General features: G+C 39.0%; 1 protein-coding gene and 1 pseudogene across 1 annotated transcript; one reads left to right on the top strand and one right to left on the bottom strand.

Annotated features, from left to right (window-relative positions):
• Positions 1-3,906: 3,906 nt before the first annotated feature.
• AKIRIN1 (akirin 1) lies at positions 3,907-15,704 on the bottom strand. Its single transcript, XM_039851067.1, has 5 exons — positions 15,354-15,704; positions 11,280-11,420; positions 8,978-9,112; positions 7,578-7,649; positions 3,907-6,913 (listed from the first exon to the last, which is right to left on the bottom strand). Exons 1-5 carry the CDS (start codon positions 15,568-15,570, stop codon positions 6,903-6,905), a joined length of 576 nt encoding a protein of 191 aa, XP_039707001.1. The 5' UTR covers positions 15,571-15,704; the 3' UTR covers positions 3,907-6,902.
• LOC120593331 (uncharacterized) lies at positions 10,237-10,355 on the top strand (annotated as a pseudogene).
• Positions 15,705-23,096: the final 7,392 nt, after the last annotated feature.

Here is a 23,096-nt window from a genome sequence, read left to right on the forward strand (position 1 = left end):
CCCCGCCCCCTTCCCCCGGCAAGTGGAGTGTATGTATTAGTACCATAGGGTGTGTGCGATGATACATTGCAGGTGTGGGAAGAAGATACTGGAATATCTTTAACCTTTTTTAATTGCCATTTTTATGTTTATAAAGTGCATTACATCACTGCAGTTGTATATATAACTTGTAAATATCTATGTGGCGGTTGAGCAAGAAATTTTTCAAGTGATGTGCTCCTAAAATGGTTTAGAGAAGTCCAACCTTCCAATCCTTTCCAACCTCATGGTCCATAATCCCCTGCCTAATGCCCCAACCAGGAGCTCGGTTGTTCCAATGTATTACAGTAAAAGTCCTGCCATCCAGTCTCCTTGATTCCCCCCTTCCCCCACTCCTTTGGAATGACGCCATTTCCACACCATCTCCATTTTTGCATGCCAAATTCCTGCGTCAGTATGGGTGTGAGGGATGTTGGTCTAAGGTCTTCCTCTACCACAAATTTTGGGAAACTACAATCTCCAGAAACCCCATCCCTGACTGAGCCTGCACTGTTGCTATGGTGATCACACCAGCCCTTTTGGATTGCATTTACTGTGATGTAACTCAACCTTACAGGAGGGTTGTTGCCCCCTTCTCCTCTACTCCCTTCTTCCCCTTTACCTTCCCACTGTTTTGCAGATTCTTTGCTTCGTGGAAGTGTGATTTTACAACAAAATTAAAGGATTTTATGCACAGGGAGGCAAGCCTGAGCGGTTGCTTCTTCCATTTTCTATTTGGGAAACTGAGGCTCAGAGACCTGATGGCACACTAGGCATTCACCGCTGCGATCTGTTCTTCCCAAACATAGCATTGTTTCCACCTTTAAAACATAAAGAGCGTGGGAATTGAAGGCACCCATTCCCATCCTTCTGAAAACTAGCCTCAGCTGCTGTGTGAGTGTGGGCTGTAGACTGTCATAGGCTGTCTGAAGCCCCCTAGGTCTCCATTCATGGGACTTTTGTCTTTGACCGGTAGGATTTCCTCTTGTTTACATACCTCTGAGTCATAACCTGAGAAAAGCATTAACACTACCCTTCCATAGATAGGCTATCTATCATTTAGCACACTGGGAACTTTAGGCCTGTATCTGATACCACTGCCACACAAATTTAAGTAAATTGGGTAGCTCATGGATCCTAGCACATTTGGGAAAGTCAGTGAGTTTGTACACTTCCACCCTGACCCTCACCTGCAAGCCCAGAGCTGTAAGGTAGAGGCAACAAAACCAATAAGCAAACCTGAAAGACAAAGTAACGGGTTTTAGAATATAATGGAAACCAGAGTGATCGTTTAAACTTAAAAAAGAAATGCCATTTGGGGATGGAGGAAATATCAAGTTAGAGGTGCAACAGAATCAGGAACCACTGAAGCAAACTGAAGTGGAGAGGAAGTCTGTGTCAGGCTCACAGTGGCAGAGGTAACTCGATGTTGGTAAACACTCCATGCCTAGAATTCACTCCCCCCATTCTGATATGTGGAGCTGCCTCTTAGCTTTGATTAGGCTTCCCAAGTGGTATGATTACATGAAGAAAACACACTATTAAGGCCAATGAGGCAGTCTGCTACAGCTGAACGTATTTCTCATCATAATTTAGCACACTGGAGTCTGACTTTGTAGACCAATATGGTTTTCAGATCAGGGTTATTAAACTACCTGGAGGAAACCTGCCAGGGCAGCTGAGTATCCTTCCCCATGAAACACCCTGCTCGCTCGTTCTCCGGATACACAGAACACTTATCAAAGCAAGTTTTATCATATTTCTACTTACAGTGTGAGCTTCTCTAGAGTAAAGATTGCATCTCTTACCCTGGCTACAAAAAGACAAACTGCAGAAGGCTTAAAATTACTTGATCTGAGAGTTAAGGGAAAGAGTTTCAGGCAGTGCACTGTCTGGAAAAGGAGAGGAGCCCCCTAATTCATTTAGTCGCTCATTTAGGAACCAAGAGGGATTAGATAATAACTCAAGGTGCTACTAAGAGCTCTAAGAGCCACTAAAAATGGAAGAGTCATGTAGATACATAAAGCATTATACAGCTTTAGAAAGGCATAAAATGAAGTGCTAAAATGAAGTGCTATGTTAGTACATCTCCTCAGAAAGATCCTTACAATCCAATTTAGGCATCTAGTTACTCCTATTGCCATTTTCCTCTGACACTTTTAAATATTAAATGAACCTGTTTACTAGTTTGCCTATTTTGCCTCACAAGAATGTAAATACCACAATAGCATGGACCTTATATGTTGAGCTCAGTGGTATAGCCCTAGGGCCCAGAACAGTACTTGGCAAATAGTATGCGCTCAGTAAACATTTATCAAGAACTTAGAAGATATCGGTAATGCTTGAATGACTGAAAAAACTCCAAGCCAATATTAACATGTCTTTCTCAACTTAACTCCCATTAACACAAAGGAATATTGAATATCAAACCAGGTTAACAGCCTTCACAGACAATAGCTCCGATGAGCAAAAAGTACATAGAAACTTGCATTTCTTGAAACTGAGCATCAGGAAACTTGGAACAACCTACTGCTAAGTCCAACTAAAAAGCAGCAGAAATATAAAAATCATTTTCTTAAAAGCATAAAAAGTCTAACTAGGTAATGAGGAATTACTGAGCCAAAATCTGTATCAGCGAACCGAGAGAGCATAGAACTCAAAGCTGTTCTTTCCCTTAAGGCATTTATCAATCTGGAAGAAGCCTGAGATGCATTTTTAGAAGGCTCACAGACTGAAGAGGACAAAAATCAAAACCTAAGGCCAATTAAAGGTGGGAACTCCCACCACCGATACCTTAAAGCTAGGATTTAAGTATTATACTTTCGAGATACGGGTAAAACAAAAACCAGTCCTCACATGGACCTGATACCTAGTTGTGTGCCATCCGGATGATCTAGGGAACCTCCAGCCTTTGATCTGAATTAAGGAGGTTTGGTAATATTCTCAGGCACAGGCAGCAAATCTTTCCTAGAGGTAGACACCTCATCCTTGTCCTCTTTATTTCTACAAATAACTTTCCAAATATACTCACAGATAACCTGGCAAAAAAAGAGACAAGATACTATCAACAACAATCAGTAAAAACAAGAGACCCATGAAGTCTTCAGGTCTTGAAATTTTAGAAAAAGTTATCACACCTTCCCTCCGATGAAGTGCCAATTATTTGAAAGTATGATAAACTTGCTCCTTTCTTCCTGAAGGTGTTCACCTTATCCAAGGTCCAGTTTCACTGTAGCTACAGAAGACTGTAGGACTCTCTGAAGCTATTTTAAAGGACTCGCCAGGGCAGCAGAGAAGTCATCATTCCTTATGAACAAGTCAATTATCTTTAAACTCATGTTATCTTCTAGTAAAAACAAAATCCTCATAAACCACTTTTGTATCTAGAATTTCAAATAGGCCGAAGATGAAATAACTAGTCATTGTAAACCTCCCCCACCTCCAATAGTATGCTGTCTCCATCCTTGAATTACTGCTCTATAAAGTTCATTAGCTTTTTTTGTACCTCGCTTTGGCAATGTTTTCACTTGTAAGCAGTGGATTTTTTCATCATACCTCAATCTGAGGTGTAACTCCCCTAGGAATGATAAATTAGGGCATGTGTCCACCAATCCATGATGTATCGAGTTGACCTTGTTTGTGGGCTTTTTCAAATGCATATCATGCTACAGGGGCCCACAAACTTTTCTGTAAAGGGCCAAAGAGTATTTTCAACTCTGTGGCCCATACTGTCTCCGTCTCTGGAGTCGCAGTGTGAAAGCAGCCACATGCAAACTCACAGGTGTGGCAATGTTCAAATAAAACTTTATCTACAAAAACAGGCCACAGTTTGCTGATCTCTGATATAGTGAATAACAAAATACAGATTCACTGAAAGGCATCACTGAATTCATTTGTCATTCATCTTTTATTGTTTTCTTAGTCAAACACTTAAAAGTACAAATTCTAATAAGAGAATGTGAAACTTTGATGTTAACAAGGGGCTCTTCATACCGGAAAGCTGAGAATCACTGCTGTTGAAAGGAAGATTTAGGTCTTCCGAGCTAATGAAGACCACTGAAAGAAACCTACTGTAACATTTTCAAGTGTATATTCTATATCCCAAGCTGTGCTAAATACTTTCTTTACATGGACTATTTAATATAATCTTGCATTTGAAAACAAAACCCAATGATGTACATACAATTACCCTTGTTTTACAGATAAGGAAACTATGGCTCAGAAAGTTCAGTAACTTGGCAAGGCTCACATAGCAAGTTAATGGCAGAGCAGACTAAACCCTAGGGCTACAAACATCTGAAGGCCATTCCTTTAACTACAATATTAGCCAAGCAATCCTTCCTGGTGGGCAGAGAAGACTCACCATGTATGGAAGTTGGCCCAAATTCTTACATCTCCTAACGTTCTTCTTTCTCCTTGGGGAGTTCCTAACAATTGTTGCTGCCTCAGAACTTTGGAACTCTGCTGTACCCTCTGACCTAGGCAGGGACACTTACTCCTTTCATGCCCCTTAAGCTTAAGACTTTGCTAAAGATAACAAATAAAATTAAAATGATAAAAAAAAATTAACTAGCTCACTAGATATGGCTGTTCTGTGACCACAGGTTCTGGTCCATCCTTATAGATCTCTGTAGGTTTACTTCTTCCCTGGGCATTGACCTATGTCCATGGGACAAAGACACTTCTCTACCTGGGAATGTCCCTAAATTCAAGTCCTAGAAATCAAGATCTAGCAGGAAATCCTTTTGCTAGTCTTTAAGACCTACCTTACAGGTCCCCATAAGACAGGTCCTAGGAAATGTCTTAAAACAGTAAACATGTCTAGTCCCTTTGGAGGAGATCCTAAAACCCAGCCATGGTGGTGTGGTTTTATCCTGTGGTCCAAAGGGCAATCATATCATAATACAACAGCCTGTTATTTTCCTTATAGAAACTCACTCTACTTTCCAGCCAGAAGCCACTTAGGAGGAATGGGGCCGACGCTTGCAATAGTGAGTGGGCATATCACACTGATTTGTAACAAGACTTCAGTCTGGCAGCATTCCCTATTCCTGGTCTATCCTTCAGGACTTCCGATGGCCCCTACAGCTGCCCTTCCTTTGTTCTGGTGTGACTATCCCACTGTAAGGCCACTCCCATTACTGCCACTGCTATGCTCCTCTTCCAGGAACAAGTGACTACCCTGGAAAGAGAAGAGATGAAACAAACTGCCCTTCAAATATGAAGTATAATAATTCTTTAATCATCAAAAGATCACTGCTGGGATTTAAAAAAAAGTCTATAACTCTTAAATGTAGTGTTGAACAAGGGAAATGGATATAGCAGCCTCACATAAATTATTTTAATAAACATTATCACAGTATTAAGAAGGCAAGGTAAACAAATAGCTTAAGTATTTTATTTGTTTGCAACTAAGCTTGTTAACACTATATAATGAAAATGTACAAAGAATAACGTTGCAGTTTTTGGTTAGATTTAAGTCAAAGACATTCATTAATAAGGAATCTTCCAATGTGAATATCCCAGAAATTTCTCTAAGCCATCTCATCAGAACTGTCACCGAATGTTACCTTACTTTGGAAGGTATTGGCATACATTTGAATTAAACTCAGAATTTTTCAAAATAAGCCCTAATTTAAAAAAAAAAACTATTCTATATTCGAACTAAAACAATTTTAATAGAACTTTCCTTTCCAGAAACAATAAATGAAACAAGGCATTTGTAAAATGTGGTCCTGAACAAGTCACAGTAAAAAATAAGTGTGTACTTAACTTCCACCTCCTCAAAACAGAGGCTACTTTCTGTTCCTCAGCCTTACAAACAAGGTGAAGAACAGTCTGTAAGCAACTTCGGGTAGGGGGTTGCCAAAACAAAGATCAAGCAGTTGAACATGGACACCTGTCAAAAGAATTTGGGGGAAGCTGACCAAAGGATCCAAATCTACCTGTGATAACTGATACAAAGGTGAAGTGGCTCCTCCCAAGTAGCAGTGCCATCGGGGCCTGGCCCAGCCCCGTGCTCAACCTATGGTATGCTCCCAAGCAAACCCAGATGTTCCTGATTCTGGGGAGACTTTTTTTCTTTTCAGAGGTTCAGTGTCCACGGGAGCTCTTTGTGTGAATGAGGTGAGCACAGACTCCATGTGGGTATTTTAAGGCTTGGAGTCAAAGTATTTTTCTAACACGGCTAGGCAGAGTCCATGTGTCAAACGGCCCGTCTCCGGTTGGTTCTAATTCCTCACCACACATCTGTAGACCTAGGACCACAGAGCTATGTCATCATAATCACATCTAATGTCCATCCTAACGTATGATTCATATTCTGTGCCTGGAAACAGTCCCTGTATTTAACAGTAATACCTACACATAAAACAACCCACTGTTACAACTTATATGGTCACAAAACATTAATGATCTTCTGTAGATCAAGCAAATGTTTTTAACCATAATTGTCGTGCATCAAATTCACAGCCAGGATCCCCAAGATCAAAAAAATTTGCACAATACAAATAATAACTTAAAATACACATACACACATATACACACACTCTCACACACACTTCTTACAGAACTGTGCTTGGGGAAACTCCATTTGTTGAGTGCCACTGAGGGCATATTTTGCTAAACTGCTGCTCCAGGTATTGTTTGGAAAATCTATCACAGTAGGGCACAGCTGTTTATTGGATGAGCAGAAAAGAAAGATATGCTTGTGGCAACCAGAAAGTTTTAAGGTCTTTCAAGTTGTATAAAATGGACCTGCAGAAACATTTAAGTGTTCTCAGGATGCAAAGTTGGAGTTGAAATGTGATATCAAACCAGTTGCAAAAAGTGTACAGCAGCCGTCTCTTGAGGTCAAACCTGGTACCCAGATATGCAAGAAAGCTTCAGGACACATCTATAAAGTAGGATTAAAAACAAAAGAGTGTAAGAATAGTAAAAAATATAGTGTTATGCTTTTTAAATATTAACTAATGGTAAATGTGATAAACTGCATGAAGGATATGGGTCATCACTTAAATTCTCAAGAATTTAAGAAACCTGGCTCGGTTGTTTTGTTTAGATATACAGCTATTTATAGATTATGCGTTGAGTAACTAACTAGTAGTTGCAAGATGTTTAGAATTAAGAAATTCTGACCATACACTTGATAAGTTACCCTAAAAAAATCAACTTCCATAAATTAACAGTTGAAACTACTTTTCCAGGGGAAGGCCACGTAATAAATTGGCACTGGAGTCAGACTACCTAGGTTTCAACCCTGGCTGAACCACTAGCTTGGACAAATTATTAACTTCTTTGAGTGCTATCTTTACCACTCCCTCATATGGGTTATTGTGGATGAATTTAATGGTTCCTCCCTCATAGGGTTATTGTGGATGAATTTAAACTTCGTGAGGATTTAAACAGCTCAGCACAGTGCTGTGCATGTAAGTATTCTTTACATGCTAGCTATTATTTTACTTCATAGGGTCTTTTTGCTCTTAGGATATAAGGTATTCAGTTTCAAATTTTTGCTCTTGGGAGTTGGGAAATTCAAAGAAAAACTTGGTAATACTTACAGCTTGTGGGCCTTGTCCCATATCGTCGCATAATCTGATCATGTGTGAATTTCACAAAAGATTCATATTGTTCTGTGAGGGGAAAGACATTATATACTATCCCCAGTAACTCACCCCAGTTTTTCAAGAATCAAGTGTCAGGATTACATCTAGTTTCTCTGTTTAATTCATCCATTCTCAGGCCCTCCTTACAATAGTCACGCTGATATCTGTTACTTCCTCTTAGATCCCAGAGCCAAACCTTGGCTCTTAGATTTGGTTATCGATCATCTATAACATAACATTTTCCTAATAATCTTGCCCCTGCCATAACTCTATTTCCTACTAATGGCTTTCCAAGATACAGACAGATATGCTCACTACCACAGACAAGCAAATTTTAGGACATCGCCTATATGACCTGAAGCTTGAAGCTCTTTTCTGCACTTTATCATGCTATAAATTTCAACACACACACTGAGTGAAAGAGGTGGGATGACTATAAATCTAAGAGAAAATACCTAATTGTAGAGTTCCACAGAAGAACCTTCCTAAAGGGAAACTCATTAGACAGAAGGTTGTCTGACATCTGTGAACACAAAAGTGACTTAGAGCCAGCTGGTGTGAATAATTTGGGAGGGGGGTAGGAGAGGGGAATGACATACCAGTTTCTTCTTATAATACACATTGGTATATTAAAAGATCAAAAAAGGTCTACTATAAAGAAATCCATTTAACTCTGTTGTTAAACCAACAGTTCCCACTTTCAAGCAGACTTATTAACATTCTGAGGAACCATGTGGTGGGTCACCAGATTAGGAAACAAGTTACCAGAAGACGATGTTGCCTCAAACCTCTCTCTGCTCATAACACTGTTCTCTTTCACTAAACAGGTACTTCTTACTCCTGATTTAGATCCCTTCCTTTCACAAAAGGCTCTAACTTGTGGCCATCATTAATCACTCCCTTTGTTCTTTCCTGACCTGTGCTTTTCAAACTTTAATGTACCTCCAAATCACAGGGTGCCTGACTTCCCACATCCACAAAGTGACTCCCACCAGGAAGTCTGATTATGTTGGGACACTGGACTATAAACCATGCTTCCCAACCACCTGTTGAGGGTCAGCACTATCCTAACCACCAGTCTACAGGCCAGCTAGCCCAAATAACCCACTCAATGCCTTTGTTCATATAGGAAATTCTCAACAGAAAAGCTTGGTTTATCTTATTTTAGAAATGTAAATGAAAAGTCCTCCCATATAAAATATAAATAAAATGTTTAGAACCATCAAGGGGAGTAACTTAATATAACTCATTAAACCTTCTTGCAGAATGTCCTACTCCTATATTACCATTTACTTAACTGGGGTTAATACTCACTGAACCTCATTAACAATGGCATAGCCACTGCCTCAGCCTACCTGCTAGTTTGGTATTGAGGATTTGCTCATACTCCTCTCGAATTTTATCTTCATAATCTTTTAAGAGACGCTCACATATTATGCCAACTTGTCGGAGAGTAAAGGTGGGCTGGTCTTTCTTCATCCAGGAGGAACCTGGCCAAAAGACAAATCTAGTTTACATAATAAATTTTAGTTCTAAGGTTCTAACATCCTACAAATAGTCCTAAGATATAAAAAATGTTTAGAAATATGATATTTTCCACTACTTTACATGGAATATTTTCACAAATTTTTCTGAGTTTCTGACATTTGTTTTACAAAGCAAGGACAAAAGTAAGTTAAGTAGGAGGAACAACATGTATCCAGGTATACTAGCTGATCTGCATAGAGAAAAATAGTTCTGATGCCAACAACCTGAGCTCAGATTCAGGGAACATTTGGTAAAGGACAAGAAGAAAAAGTTTAAAGATGACATAAAGCCTCTATTCTGGATTAGAGAAAGTAGAGTCACAGCACAAGAACTACCCAGATGCTTTGAGAACATCTAGATCTATGTTTAACCAAGGTGGTGCATCATAATTGTCTGTGAAATTAACAACAAAAAGATACACATTCTGATTTAATTCTGGGGTAGGGCTTGGGCATATTTTAAGTTCCACAGGTGATTCTGATAGGAAAAGGTTAGAATTTTGACACTTAGGAGACCAAGTGACTTGCCTAATATGAAAAACTGTTAGCAAAGTCATTGAAGTATGAATGGAGACACTAAGGCACTACAAATCTCATCCTTGATCCCTTTTTGAATCTAGGCTGAGAAGAGTGAAATGTTCATAAGATAGTAAGTAGGAACCAAATTATCCACTGGAATGCCAGAAAACATGAAAATCGACTTCCTGCTCATGATAAAGGCAGCAGCTCCATTGATAGCCCAGTTCTGAGTTGTTCTTTAAAGCTTAGCCTGGAACCTGTTTCTTTGATTCTTAGTGTCTAAACTATTTAATACCCTGAAATTTATTTTTTGCTTAAATCAAATTTTTTTCTCTACAAATGAAACTTGACCAAAACATCTAGCCAATTATTATTTGTAATTGCTCCTCTACCCATAACATATTCTATTACTTCAAAATTATATTATTAAAATCTTGAGAGAAAATGGAGACTTGCTAACTATTACCACTGAAAGGTCTGTCATTCGTGTATGTGCAAGAGCAGTTAGAAAGGATGTTGTTCCACAGTCAAAACCTTTGGGTTATAAGACAATTTTAAAAATTATTTGAGTCTACGGCCATGCCACTCTGAACGTGCCCAATCTCATCTGATCTCGGAAGCTAAGCAGGGTCACGCCTGGTTAGTACTTGGGTGGGAAAGCACCTAGGAATACCAGGTGCTATAGGCATAAAATTAAATCAATCAATCAATCGATCAATATTTAATTTGGTGAAATTCACATAAAATTAACTATTTAAGTGACGAATTTGATGGCATTTAGTATAGTCACAATGTTGTACAACCACCACCTCTATCTAGTTTCCAAACATTTCTACTATTCCAAAGTAACACCCTTTAACAATGAAGCAGTTTCTCCCCCATTTCCCTCTTCCTCTAGCTCCTGGCCAATCCCAATTTGTGTTCTACAAAGAGACAATTTTTAATCAAGGTAATTTTAATTCTTAGAACTAATAAGAAGTGGAATACTTTGTGAGCAAATAAACTCCTCTACTGTTAAAGGAGACAGAGTTCACCACTTCTGGAGATGTTCAAGCAATGGCCTGTTTGTCGACTCTTTGCAGGATATGGCAGGCAAGACTGGTGGCTAAACTATATGACCATGAAGATTCACTCCAACCCCAAGATTCTATTTTTGAGCACATCCTCTCTAACCATTTGTCAATGATATACAGCAATGCAGTCACACAGCTTTCTTCGATGACATAAATGTACTATAGTTGTGCTAATACAACAGCTACATGTAGCTACTAGGTACCTGAAATGTGGCTACTACATCTGAGAAACAATGTTAAAATTTTATTAAATTTTAATTAATTTAAAATGAAACAACCACATGTGGCTAGTGGCTATGGTATCAGATGCTGCAATTATAGAGGGTACTGTTGCATTGGGTGGATGGAAGCCCAATCGAATCAATCTAAGGTCTTTTCCAATTTCATGACTCTATGGTTTTAAAGTATTTATTAGTAGTAATATAATACATACACTTTACAAATTTTATTACTTTAGACAAAATCAATTCTAGATTAGAAAATCATTTTAATATCATTTACAAACCTTAAATGCGTTGTGCAAACTAAAGTGTGCTTACCTGGAGAACTAGGTGCTGTGAGTGCAGAGGAGTGAGGCTGACTTTCTGAAGTACAAGCTTCATTTTGATTAAGAACAACTTCTAAATGTCTCCACCTCTGATAACGACTATATTCTTGTTTTATATTCTGAAAAATTTGCTCTAAATAAAAAAGAAACAAATCTGAGCATTCACTCTGTCATTTCTTCAAACTTCTTATCCCTCCCATGTTATAAATATTAACAAGAAAAATGTTTATACTGAATAAAGCACTCCACCTAGAACCCGCAAAGTGTGCCCTCTTATTGTTGCTATTTCAGCAATACAGAGAATAGCAGCTATTTTGGCATAAGCTACCCAGACAGTTCCCTTTGCTTGTTTCCTGTAACAACGAAGACCAGATCTGCTGTTTGCTATAGGATTAACTAGAACAACTTACAAGAGGAAAAAAAAACCCTTCAACCTAAGAGGGAGCTGTTTTTTTTTTATCTCCTTTAAGTTGCACAATTTCACAAACTGGAGCATTAGAGGTGAGTCTCTTACCACCTAAGACCTTCTAACAGTGAAGCTCTCATCTTGTTTGGGACTCAAGATCTTTAGAGAAGAGGAAAGTAGAAATTACTATGTTCACAGACAGGGGAAGCCCTGAGATTTGTTGCTTGGAATTGATGATCTGTACTTACAAATTTTCTGATCTTGTAAGAGGCAATATTTGGTAGGATTCAGATTACTATTCTGAGTGAAGGTAATCACAAACCAAATTTAACATTATTAAAAGGAGTCCAGGATACACAAATCACTAACCACTTTGAAGTACACTCCTAGAGACAACAAAGAATCTGGAAGAATATGGTTTTCAAGTTTTGCAATTTTGTGGCAGAATATATATTCACTTTCCAGATATTAAAGCCTCCTTATCAAACAATAGCCAGAAAAATTTATCAGCTCCTCAACTCACATTATTCTAATTTATATTTTGCTATAGCCATATTTTTTTTTAATGGGGGAAGTGTTAACAATGCTATTTTGCTTCTTCCCAGCTGTGTGACTATGACCTTGGGAAGTCATTCAGACTCTTAGGCTAGTTCTGCAATATAAATGTTAAATGCCTGTCCAATAAAGTTGTGAGAATCAAAATCAAAGATATTAATAATTCCATGAGTGATGGTACAGCCCAGGAACTGACATGAACTCACGGTTGCTCCATTTATCGCTAAATTCTGTAACGCCCAGCCTAAACACTGGAACAAAATAGTAGAAGCGAAGCTTTCTTTTAATACTATGAAGTTCATATTTTAGATCCTTGACTTTATGAAGTCTTTGTTTCATCTTTAAAATGTATTATTCTCCAAGTATATACTTGCCAGATACGATACAAGATTGTAAGGAACTGCAAAGACTTGAAACAAGAAAGGACAAGTATGAGGACAATTCTCGTGAGAACAGAAGGCCTTTGATAAACCTCTAACTTGTCTCCTGTATGGCAAAGTGAACAAATGTAAAGATACAAATTTGAGGCTGGTAGAAGGACTAGGAAGTCCAAGAATCTAAACATGGTATGCACAGAGAAAAATAAGGAAGCAGAGGTGATTTTCTTTTCAAGGCCACATGAAATAAGAAAAGGCATTTTCTTCTTAACAGTGAATAATTTTAATCTTTGCCTCCCATTATTATGAGGTTGTTCTTCCAAGTTATATCAGACTAAGCCCATTATTATTCCAGTTCCATCTCCCACTACAACCCAGTTGCATTAAACTAACCTGAATTTGTGGGTATTCTGGCCTTTGCTCAAGCAGTTTTGCTTTCCTTGCAATGGGGAGCCACAACATTAAGACCCAGCTAAAATGCTACCTCAATCTGCAAGTTATTCCCCAACCCTCAGGTCACGAGCAATTAATTGCTTTGCATCTAGACTCACTCCATGTTTACAGACATATCCATGAAGTCAGCAAGCCTCTTGTATGCTTGGTATCCACCTCACTCATTTAAGCAATAAAATACTTAATTTTATAGGCCCTTTCCACAAAAAGACACATATCATTTTTTTTAAATGAAGTTTTAAAACATAGTTTTTTGATCATTTCTGAGAGAACTTAAGAACCCTTGAGGTAACAACTAGGATGTTACAAAGTGAAGTCACTGATTTTTAAATTCACTTTTCTATTAGTTGGCTTTATTCTTTCTATTTGTATAGCAACTAATATTTCCTACCCCATTCTTCCTTTTTTAATCCAGAGGCATCCTTTTCTTAAGCCAAAGCATCGAATAATGAATTGTTCATACTTTCTTTCATGACAGAACCATATTCCAATAAGCATTAAGAAACAAATATTTTAAATAAAATATTTTAACATAAAAATGTCCAAGAAGTTAGTTTGCATAATCTATGCAAAGATTAAATTTTAAGATTAATTAAAAATCTAGTGACCCCATTATAGATAGCACTCTGCCATATTCAGGTTTCCATATACATTCAACAATCATTTATTAATTATTTGCTGTAATGTGAACTGTAACAGAATTAGCCTAGAGGGTGGTATTGGAAGAAATAAATCATTTACATAATATCCATCGAGGTAGATGGGGCAAGTATTAATTTTATTTGCAGAAGAGAGATCCAGAAAAATTATGTGGCTATCTTTGGGTATCGGTAGGAGTAGTGGAAGAAAAACAACAACAAAACATCACTTTAACTGGGCATCTACACCCCTGCTTTTGAAGGGCTCTTTACAAAGAACTTCTGCAAACATTCTCATTCAGTACATAAGGCTTTTTGCAACACTAGGTGGTTGTGGAATTTAAAGTAGATCAGAGTTCCTCAGGGAGCTGGGTTAGTCAAGTAAGAGATGGGAGACTTAAGGAAATAGAAGGGCATGATGGCCAGGATACAGACAGCCAAGAGGGTCTGGGGGAAAAGGGCAAAGGCAGAGTTTGGAAAATGTATAAAAGACTGATTAGGTAAGATATGGTTATAGTCGATAAAGCTTTTCAATGTCAGCATAAAGAAGAGGTGAACATGAGTAAGGATAGTGTCTAGGAGAGCTTGGCTGAGAACTGCAGGAATCTTGGTTGGAGAGGATGAGGGCCTGAAAACTGCATTGTGGATACAGGAGGAAATAAAGCCTAAAAACACTGGTAACTGAAAAGGGGTGAGAAAAGAATGATTTTAAGGCACCCCAAGGTTTTGCTTATGCTTGAAAAATAGAAAAAAAACACACAAAGAAATGCCTTGCTAAAGTCCAGTTTTGAGACTCCCCCCATTTCCGGGAGACCTTTAAAACTTCTAAATATTAATTCTGATGCGCTTTCTCCGCAACTCCTGCACAGTGGTTAGGGTTTTTTTCCTCCTTTTTTTACTTTATTGTCACACAAGCCCTCCCCTTTTCTTGGCCAATTTGGAATCCCTTATTGAAGGCGAGTCTCTCTGCTACGGATTGTTGAATTCTTGCTTCCGGAACCTCTGTATGTTTAAGGATACTCAAATTCTAGCTAACGACCTACCGATTTCAAGCCATATATGGTACAAGACAATAGCCATACAATAAAAGAACATGGCCAGTCCCTTAGAATTAGGATGAAATCGGATTCCATGACTTCTGCGGCGGCCTCTGGTCCCTAAAGACTTCTAGAAATCAGGTCCCCCTATTGCTACAGTAGAGTGCTAAAGAGCACACGCTCGGGCCCATTTCTAGTAATCAGCCCCCAACCCCCATCCTCAAGGCCGGATTCGTGAGTGGAATCCAATTTTCCACTGCCCACTGGATCTGCAGGGCGCCTCGTGCAGGCCCAGGCAGCAGAGACAGAGGGGGCTAGGGGAACCGGGAGGGCCCCAAGCGGTCAGAGATATTCCCATCTTCTTGCTGCCGACCCCTCTAGGCTCTCCAGCTCCAGGAAAACCGAAAACCGACACTGTGGCCCCACTACCCCTCCCGGATGTCTCCCATCCCCGGAAGCGACCAGGCCCAGCGGCACCCCAGTTCCCTTTTCTCAGGGCAAAGAAGGGGTCTGTGGGTGAATTAGACTAGCGTCCATAACCCTCCTCCCACCCCCAAATGCCAGGGCCTGGCTGCCTGCCAAGCCCGCAGCTTCGGTTACCCGGAGTTGGAAGGCGCCGCTCGCTGCCGGGCGGGGCGGGCTGCTGTTGAGCCGGCGGTGGGGTCTGCATCTGGAGCGGCGGCGGCTCGGCGTCCGGGGGCCTGAGGCCCGGAGTGGGGCCGGGCAGAGGGGCGCAGCGCCGCCGCTTCGGGGAGCCCGGGCTCAGCAGCGCCGCCTCGAACTCCATGGGCCGCTTCAATGTCGCCCCACACGCCATGCCGCTGACCGGCCGGAGACTAGGAGCGGCCGCGGTTGTAACTGCGGCCCAAGATACAGCTCCTCGGAGGAGATCGCAAGCTAAGCCGGCTCCAATGGCGCCTCCAGCACCCGGCAGCGGCGCTGACCCCGCCTCCTGTGACGTCACGGACTTGGCCACCACCCGGTAGAGGGAGGAAAGCCGGAAGAGGGCCGCTCCGGGTGGTCCATTAGCAACGGTCCAGCCCACGGCAACCCCTCCTGAAGAAATGGAACGGCCTAGGCGGAGAGCTTGGTCACTAAGCAACCTGGGGAAGGCCCCCACCCCCGCCTCCGCCCCTCCCAGGGTCCCATCCCCCCCACTCCTTCCCGAGCCGTCGCTCCGGGGTGGCCCCTTAGGTTTTCGCACCTGCGCGGCACGGGCATGGGGGAGGGGAAAGCTCGGAAGGGCCTGTTGAGAGCCCGCGGGAGTCAGTGTCCTCAGGTCCAGTAACCTCCTCTTATCTAGTTCTAGTCCTCGAGCTAAAGGAGAGGGTGATTCTAAAAGGTCCTCAAGGGCATTCCCCTAATTCCTGGGAAGTCTTCACTTGAGCATAACCCGAGATCTGAGGATGGACTTTAGGAAGTACACCAATCTCGTGAGATTGTGTGCAATATTTTGTGTGTGTGTGTGTGTGTGTGTGTGTGCGCGCGTGCGTGTATTTTAGGATAGATGACCAATACCTTCATCAGCTCATGAGAGGGGTCTGTTACTGAAAAAAGTTAAAACAAACAGAAAACACCAACTACTTTAAACCATCCAAGAATGGTGTCAGAGTGTTAACTTCAGCTGATAGCTGATAAGCCAGTCTCTTCGTCTGACTTGGCAGCTCAGCTGCTTCCTCAGTTTTTTCCGAATTCTCGACAGCAATGCCACTGTAAAGTGATTCTGTTATTGAAGAAAGACACATAACAGGAGGGTTCTGCTTTCAGAAACTGTGCTTGTATGATTATTGAGGAGCAGATCCAGCGCTTCCAACAAATCTTGAAAGGGATCTGTGATCCAAAAAAAAGTTAAAACCTTTTCATAACTATTCGCATACATTAAATAATGATGACTGCTGGGATCTGTGTGCTTCCACATATATCTGGGATTTTCAAGAACAATCTAAATTTCAGATACTCTCTTCTCACAGGTGATATGCTGGATCAATGTGCTCCAATATTTGAGTTGGAGAATATGGACATACTATCTCAGTCCCATTCTTTGTCCCTTTCTGTTGCTTTTCTCTGGGCCCTCCCCAGTTTCTCCAAAGTTTATAAAGATGCAAACATAGGTCAAGGGTTTTGTTTTGTTTGCATTTATGTTTGACAAATAGCAGAAGTAATTCTAAAATGCTTATACATAACAGATGTAAAATTTATTTTATCTCTTTTCCATAAGGACATAAAGAAGTTTACAATAGGCTAGAAAACTAGAAATAGAACCTTAGGGCCAAAGAAAAAGATTATAATTATCTTTTAATTATGATTATCTGGGATTGCACATGATTGAATTTGAAATTTAGTTCTGAGCTTCCTGACTGCCAGGGTAAAAATGAAAACAGTACATGTTGAATAGATTTTGTCATCTGAAAGGAATCAGTTCATCAGGGGAGACAGATCATAGGTGTTTTTGTTTTTGTTTTTTTTCCCCATAGCACTAAATTCTAAGGTAGTTTCTTATATGACTTTATTAGGAACCAGTGAATGACATAACAAAGCAGTCAAGAAGATTTGAACAACAAATGCAAAAGCAAAATTCATACAGGTATTTCTTGTTATGTCCAATAAAAGCCAAGGGCATAAATAGCAACCTAGTGATGGTTATTTCTTTTTGAGGGGCTTGTCTAATGTGGTCTGAGGAAATTGCTTCCTTGTGGTCTAAACTGGTTCAAAGTTAGAGCTTAGAAGGTTTAAAAGTTTGTCCCTTGGGTCATCATTCTAAATAGCACTTCTAGCTAGGGTTTTGCTAAGTGCTTTGATAGTCACACTTTTCTCTGTGATCTTTTAAAACTCTGACCATGCCTTGTAATATTAGTGTTTTAAAACGAGAAGTTATAATTTGTTTACAAGTCTGTGCTTCATAACTAGAAATTCCTTGAAAATGATAATCAGGCTTCATTCTTTTGTGTTTCCCCAACCTCTGCACAGTGTTTGAATACAGTAGGGGTAGGCACAGAATAAATATTGGTTGAATGAATAAATGGTAATTATTTCAAGGTTGTTCTCTCTGTCCTTGAAACTGAGAGTTCACATTGCTGAATGAGGGTGGGTTCAGATGATTCAGAAACCAAACAAGTAGGTGGTATATCCTATTACGTTGCAGTTGACAGTAGCCCAACCAGAGAGATGTCCTTGAGAGAAGCAGATGGGCTGCTCTGACAGCCACTCAGTGTGGTGTCTCTTTATGAGGTCGCCACAGTTCAGATCTGCTTTACTTTGTGTATCCAGACACTTGACTAGTCATATACACAAGCCATGTGTGCGCGCGCGCGCACACACACACACGTTACTAAGTACCTTTCATGTGCCAGGCACTATACTATTAGGATTGAAGGTACAATGGTATGAAAAGAGACACAGTTCCTGCCCTCCTAGGGCTTCCACTCTGTTAGAGATGATACACATTAATCAAACAATCACACCAACAAATATACAATTAAAAACTGTGACAAGTACTATGAAGGGAAAAAACAAGGTATTTTGAGAGAGTACAATGGAAGTCTTACTCTGTCTTGGAGAGCAATGAAGACTTCTCTGAATAAGTCTGATTTGAGCCAGAGATTAACTAAGCAAAGAGGGGGTGGGAACATCCCAAGCAGAGAAGGCAGTGTATCTAAAGTCCAGTGATAGAAGAAACCATAACGTGTTTGAAGAATCAAAAGAAATTCTAAAGTGGCTGTGGTACAGAGCATGAATGCAGAGTCAGGGGAGAAAAAAAATTGGTGAAGAGTGAGGAAGGCAGGAGCCTGAGCATTTAATGCCCTGCTGGCTGTCATGAGATTTTTTACCTTTCTTAAAAGCAGCGGGAACAAAAGAGCTTACATATGATCAGATTTACATTTGAGAAGATTCCTGAGAACAGGTTGGAGAGCTGGAGGTGGATAGAAGAGAACAGTAAAGAGGTTATTGTATCTGTCCAAATGCATGCCTTATAGTATTAGTTTTACAATATTGCAAGGAAACTCCCACCTCCTGGCACACAAAGATTCTTTCATATTCCCACCTGTGGGTGTTTTTATGATAGTGTACCTTCTAGAGAGCTCAGCAATAGGTCTGAGACTATTTACTGGTGCCAGCAGTTGTCTGTCCCAGGAGCATAGATGGCCTAAAGTTGGGGCTGAAAATGAAAGGAAAGAAGGATACCGATCTTCCAAAATCTTCCAGGATTCTTTGCCCAAAGTTTCTGAATGAGTTGTCTATATTTGCTATCTCCTTTTGCAAACCTTCCACCCACCACCCATCAACCCACACTCATCTGATTTCTGCCCCTCCCATGCTACTAAAACAGGTAAAGTCACCAACGATCTCCAGTGGACTGAGCAAAGTTTAGAAGATGAAATGAATAGATGTTGGTGAGTATTAGGTAAGGAGGTGAGAGAAATGGACTCAGGCATGACTCGTAGGCTTCTGGCTTTCTCAGTACCATTTTCTGAGAAAGTTTTCATTAGACAAAGACCAGACTTGAGAGGAATATATAAATGTGGTTTTGGACATTTCGAGTTATAGTTTCCTTTATAGTATCAGTTGGGATTCTCAAAGGTGTGTGTGTGTGTAAATACGGGTCTGAAATTCAAGAAAAGTCTGGATTGGAGAAACAAATTAGGAGAGCCATTGGTGTAGAAATGGTCATTGAAGTTGTAGGGGCAGTTGGGTTTGTCTAGGGTAGGAATTCTTAGCCTTTCTTGTGTGTGCTATAAACTCCTCTGAATATTTTTAAGTGTATTTGATAGAATACATACGATTACAAAGGTGATCAGTTATATATATATTTCTAGATAGTCTATCAATATCCATTGGCTATTCATTTGATACTGATAGGCTACCTGGAAATATGTAATATATATCTAGTGGATATTAGAATATTAATAAATTATCTGGAACTGTATAATATAAAGGGTAAAAAAATGATTATTGAGATAGGAGAAACATACTACAGGAAGGAAATTCCAATTATAGCCTGAAACAAAGAGTACCACATTGTCTGAGCAAAATCGAGGAACTGAAGTGGTAGTGAGGAGAAAAAAAGTGGTAAAAACCCATCTAAAGGTTTCATGTGACTGGAGAATGGGGAAATAAAAGTATTCTAAAAGATTTTATCTTGTTGGGAGAAGGAAAGGAAAGGAACTAGGTATCTCATAAGGCAAATAGTTAATGTATTTTTAAAAAATATAACAACAGTAGCAAAATATATGTGCAATAATAAGCATAGAGAAAGGAAAAAATCATACGTAAAATGGAAAAGTGTGGTAGAACTCAAAAACTAACAAGAAAAAGGGAGAATAATGGTAATTTCATAAAACCAGAGGACTCAGCAAAGTAAAATAAATAATAAAATAGTATCAGTTGGCAGAACTAAAGTATTATCAATTGCCATTAAATGTAAATATACTGAACTATTTCATTGAAAGACAGAGGTTGGTAGATTGAGTTCAATATAAACCCAATTATGTACCGTATATTTGAAAAAAAGATTTCAAACACAGTGATAAAGAAAAGTTGAAAATAAAGGAGTGGGCAAGTCATATCCAACAAATGCTAAATAAAGGGAGAGTAGAAGAGGCAATGTTAACATCAGGAGGAATCTAAAAAATAGCACTAAATGGGGTAACATGATGTAATAATGAAAAATATAATTTAAGAAGTTTTAATAATCATAAACTAAACAATATGACAGCTAAATTTATACAGCAAAAACTATTAGAAAGGCAAAGAGAACTTAATAAGAATTCAATCACATTATGATTAAACAGATTTTGTACTGAATAATAGGCAAGGACATAGAGGAATTGAATAATCGAATAAACAAATTGGATTTACTAGTTATTTATGGAACCTAATGTCTACTGAATAAAGAATATCTTTTCTCCCGCCACCCCAAATCAACATGTGTCATTTACAAATTAGACCATATACTTGGGTCACAAAACATTAGCACATTGCTTTTAAAAAAGCAAGCTTACAGGTCACACTTTAATCATAATTCAATAAAATTAAAAATACATAATAAAAGGTAATAAAACCTTTGGATGCCTAGAAATGAATAAGCATACTCTTAGATAATATCAAAATCAAAGAGATAATTAAAAGCGAAATTGTAAACTATTTAGAAAGCAATGAAAAAGAACACTTAAGATTAAAACCTATAATATACAACAAAAACTGAAGTCAGAGGAAATTTTATAGATTTATTGCCTTTATTATTGAAAATGAAGTACTAAAAAGCCATTAAATTAAAACTTGTCTTAGGAAATTAGAAAAGGAACAAATAAACTAAAAGAAAGTAGAAACAGATTATTGATAAAGGTAAAACTGAAAATAAACTAGTAAAAAGAATGAAAAAATCTGAAAGCTTTTTAAAAAAGATAAACTCCTTAAAAGACCCACTAAGAAAAAGAAAAAATATTTAAGATTAGAAATGAGAAAGAAGACAATCACAGATGCAGAAGAGATAAGAAGCATTATAAGAGAATACTACTTGCAACTTGATGGCAACATATTCGAAAAGTTAGAAGAAATGGATAATTTTCAGTTAGATTATAAATTATACAAATTAACACACACAAAGGTAACTGTGTGAAGTGATGGTGTGTTGGCGTGTTAATTAACCTGACTGTGGTAATCATTTCATGATGTACACATATATTAAATCATCACATTGTAGGCCTTAAAAAGTCATGTTGTACAACATAAGTAAATTTTTTATTTGTCAATCATACCTTGATATAGCCGAGAAGAAAAAAGACACTTTATCCGCAAAGTATCTGTGTAAACTGAAGGTGCTGAAAACATTTCGGTAAAATTCGAATACGTACATATAATTTAAAGGGGAAAACATTTGAAAAAAAGTAACTCTTTTTCTTTCATATATAGTTTTTAAAAAAGAAATGGAAGAAAGAAAATGTAGAAGACAGTAAGTACGGCCTAGGTATAAGAGTAGACCGAGGTGGTAAACTCAGAAAAGAAAGATCTACTTGACTTAATGAAACCTTTAAATAAATTTTAAAATAAGCAACAAATTTGGGATAAAATGCAATAGAACAGAAAATTAATATTTATAATGTAAGATGGATTCCCACACACTGGCAGGAAGGGGACTGACAACCCAAAAGAAAAATGGACAAAGGATATGAAGAAATAATTCACAAAACAAATCTGAATGGAGAAGACGCATATGAGAAATGCTCAAGCTCCCTAATATCCAGGGAATTGCAAATTAAAATAACAATGAGATATCACTTTAGACTTAGGAGACAGTGAAAGTTTAAAAATTCATATGTTTATTGCTGGTGAGATTGCTAAAAAGAGGCATTATTATATACTGCTATAACTTGGTACAGCCTTTTCGGAAAGCATTCCAGTAACATCTATTAAAAATGAAAACATACCCTTTCACCAACAAATTTCACTTCTGGGAAGACACCCTATAAAAGGAAAGCGCTGGAATATATTTACATGGAATGTTTATTGCGGCATCGTTCACATTGGCCAAATGCTGAGATTAAAGAGAACATTCATCATTCAAGCAGTGATTGAACAAAGTATGGTACATTTAATGCAGCTATTAAAAACAATGGATCAGAAGTATGTAAATTTACATGGTAGGATTTTAAAAAAGGAAACTAAGGTATAGAGAATTTATGTAATTGACTAAGATTGCATAGATACTAAGGAGTAGGGCTGGGATTCAAAAAGTCTGGGTCCAGAGTCCAGGAATTTAGTCACTATACTATGTTGCTATTGGAGGGGAATTGAATAGGAAGTTGGTAGAAGGTGGCAAATAAAAAAGAGAAAAAGAGAGATATAGCTAAATATTATGAATATCAAAGGAGCACAGAACAAAGGGGGAATAATCATCCAGTAGCAACTGTTTTATCCCAGGCCTCCAAGACAAGACAAGACAAGACAGCAGAAGCTTCGGTTCCTAACTCTCGATATGGTGTGAGAATGGTGACTTCGTAGGCCACCAGAGGTCACTCCGGCTTCCTTTGTTGGGTTACAGAACCTGTTGAGTCTTGGCAACAGGTACCACAGTGCTTTGGGTCTTCTTGCTCTCCTGCCCTGAACTGCTCCTATGTCTCTTCTCTGCTGATGTGACTCTGACTGCCACTTCCCCTAGCTGTGGCTGGTTCAGCTACCCCTTTCCAGAGATGGGAAGTAACAAGGCCTCTCTTCTCCCTTTCATATAGCAGTGATGTGGTTAAAACACGGAACTGGGGATCAGGCAGATGTAGAGTCAGGCAGCTCTATTATTGATCACTTTAGGTAAGCCTAAGCCAGTTACATCTTCTCTGAGCCTTGGTCTGC

The sequence above is a fragment of the Pteropus medius genome, unplaced genomic scaffold (genome assembly GCF_902729225.1).
Source record: "Pteropus medius unplaced genomic scaffold, Ma_sr-lr_union100, whole genome shotgun sequence".
Taxonomy (NCBI): domain Eukaryota; kingdom Metazoa; phylum Chordata; class Mammalia; order Chiroptera; family Pteropodidae; genus Pteropus; species Pteropus medius.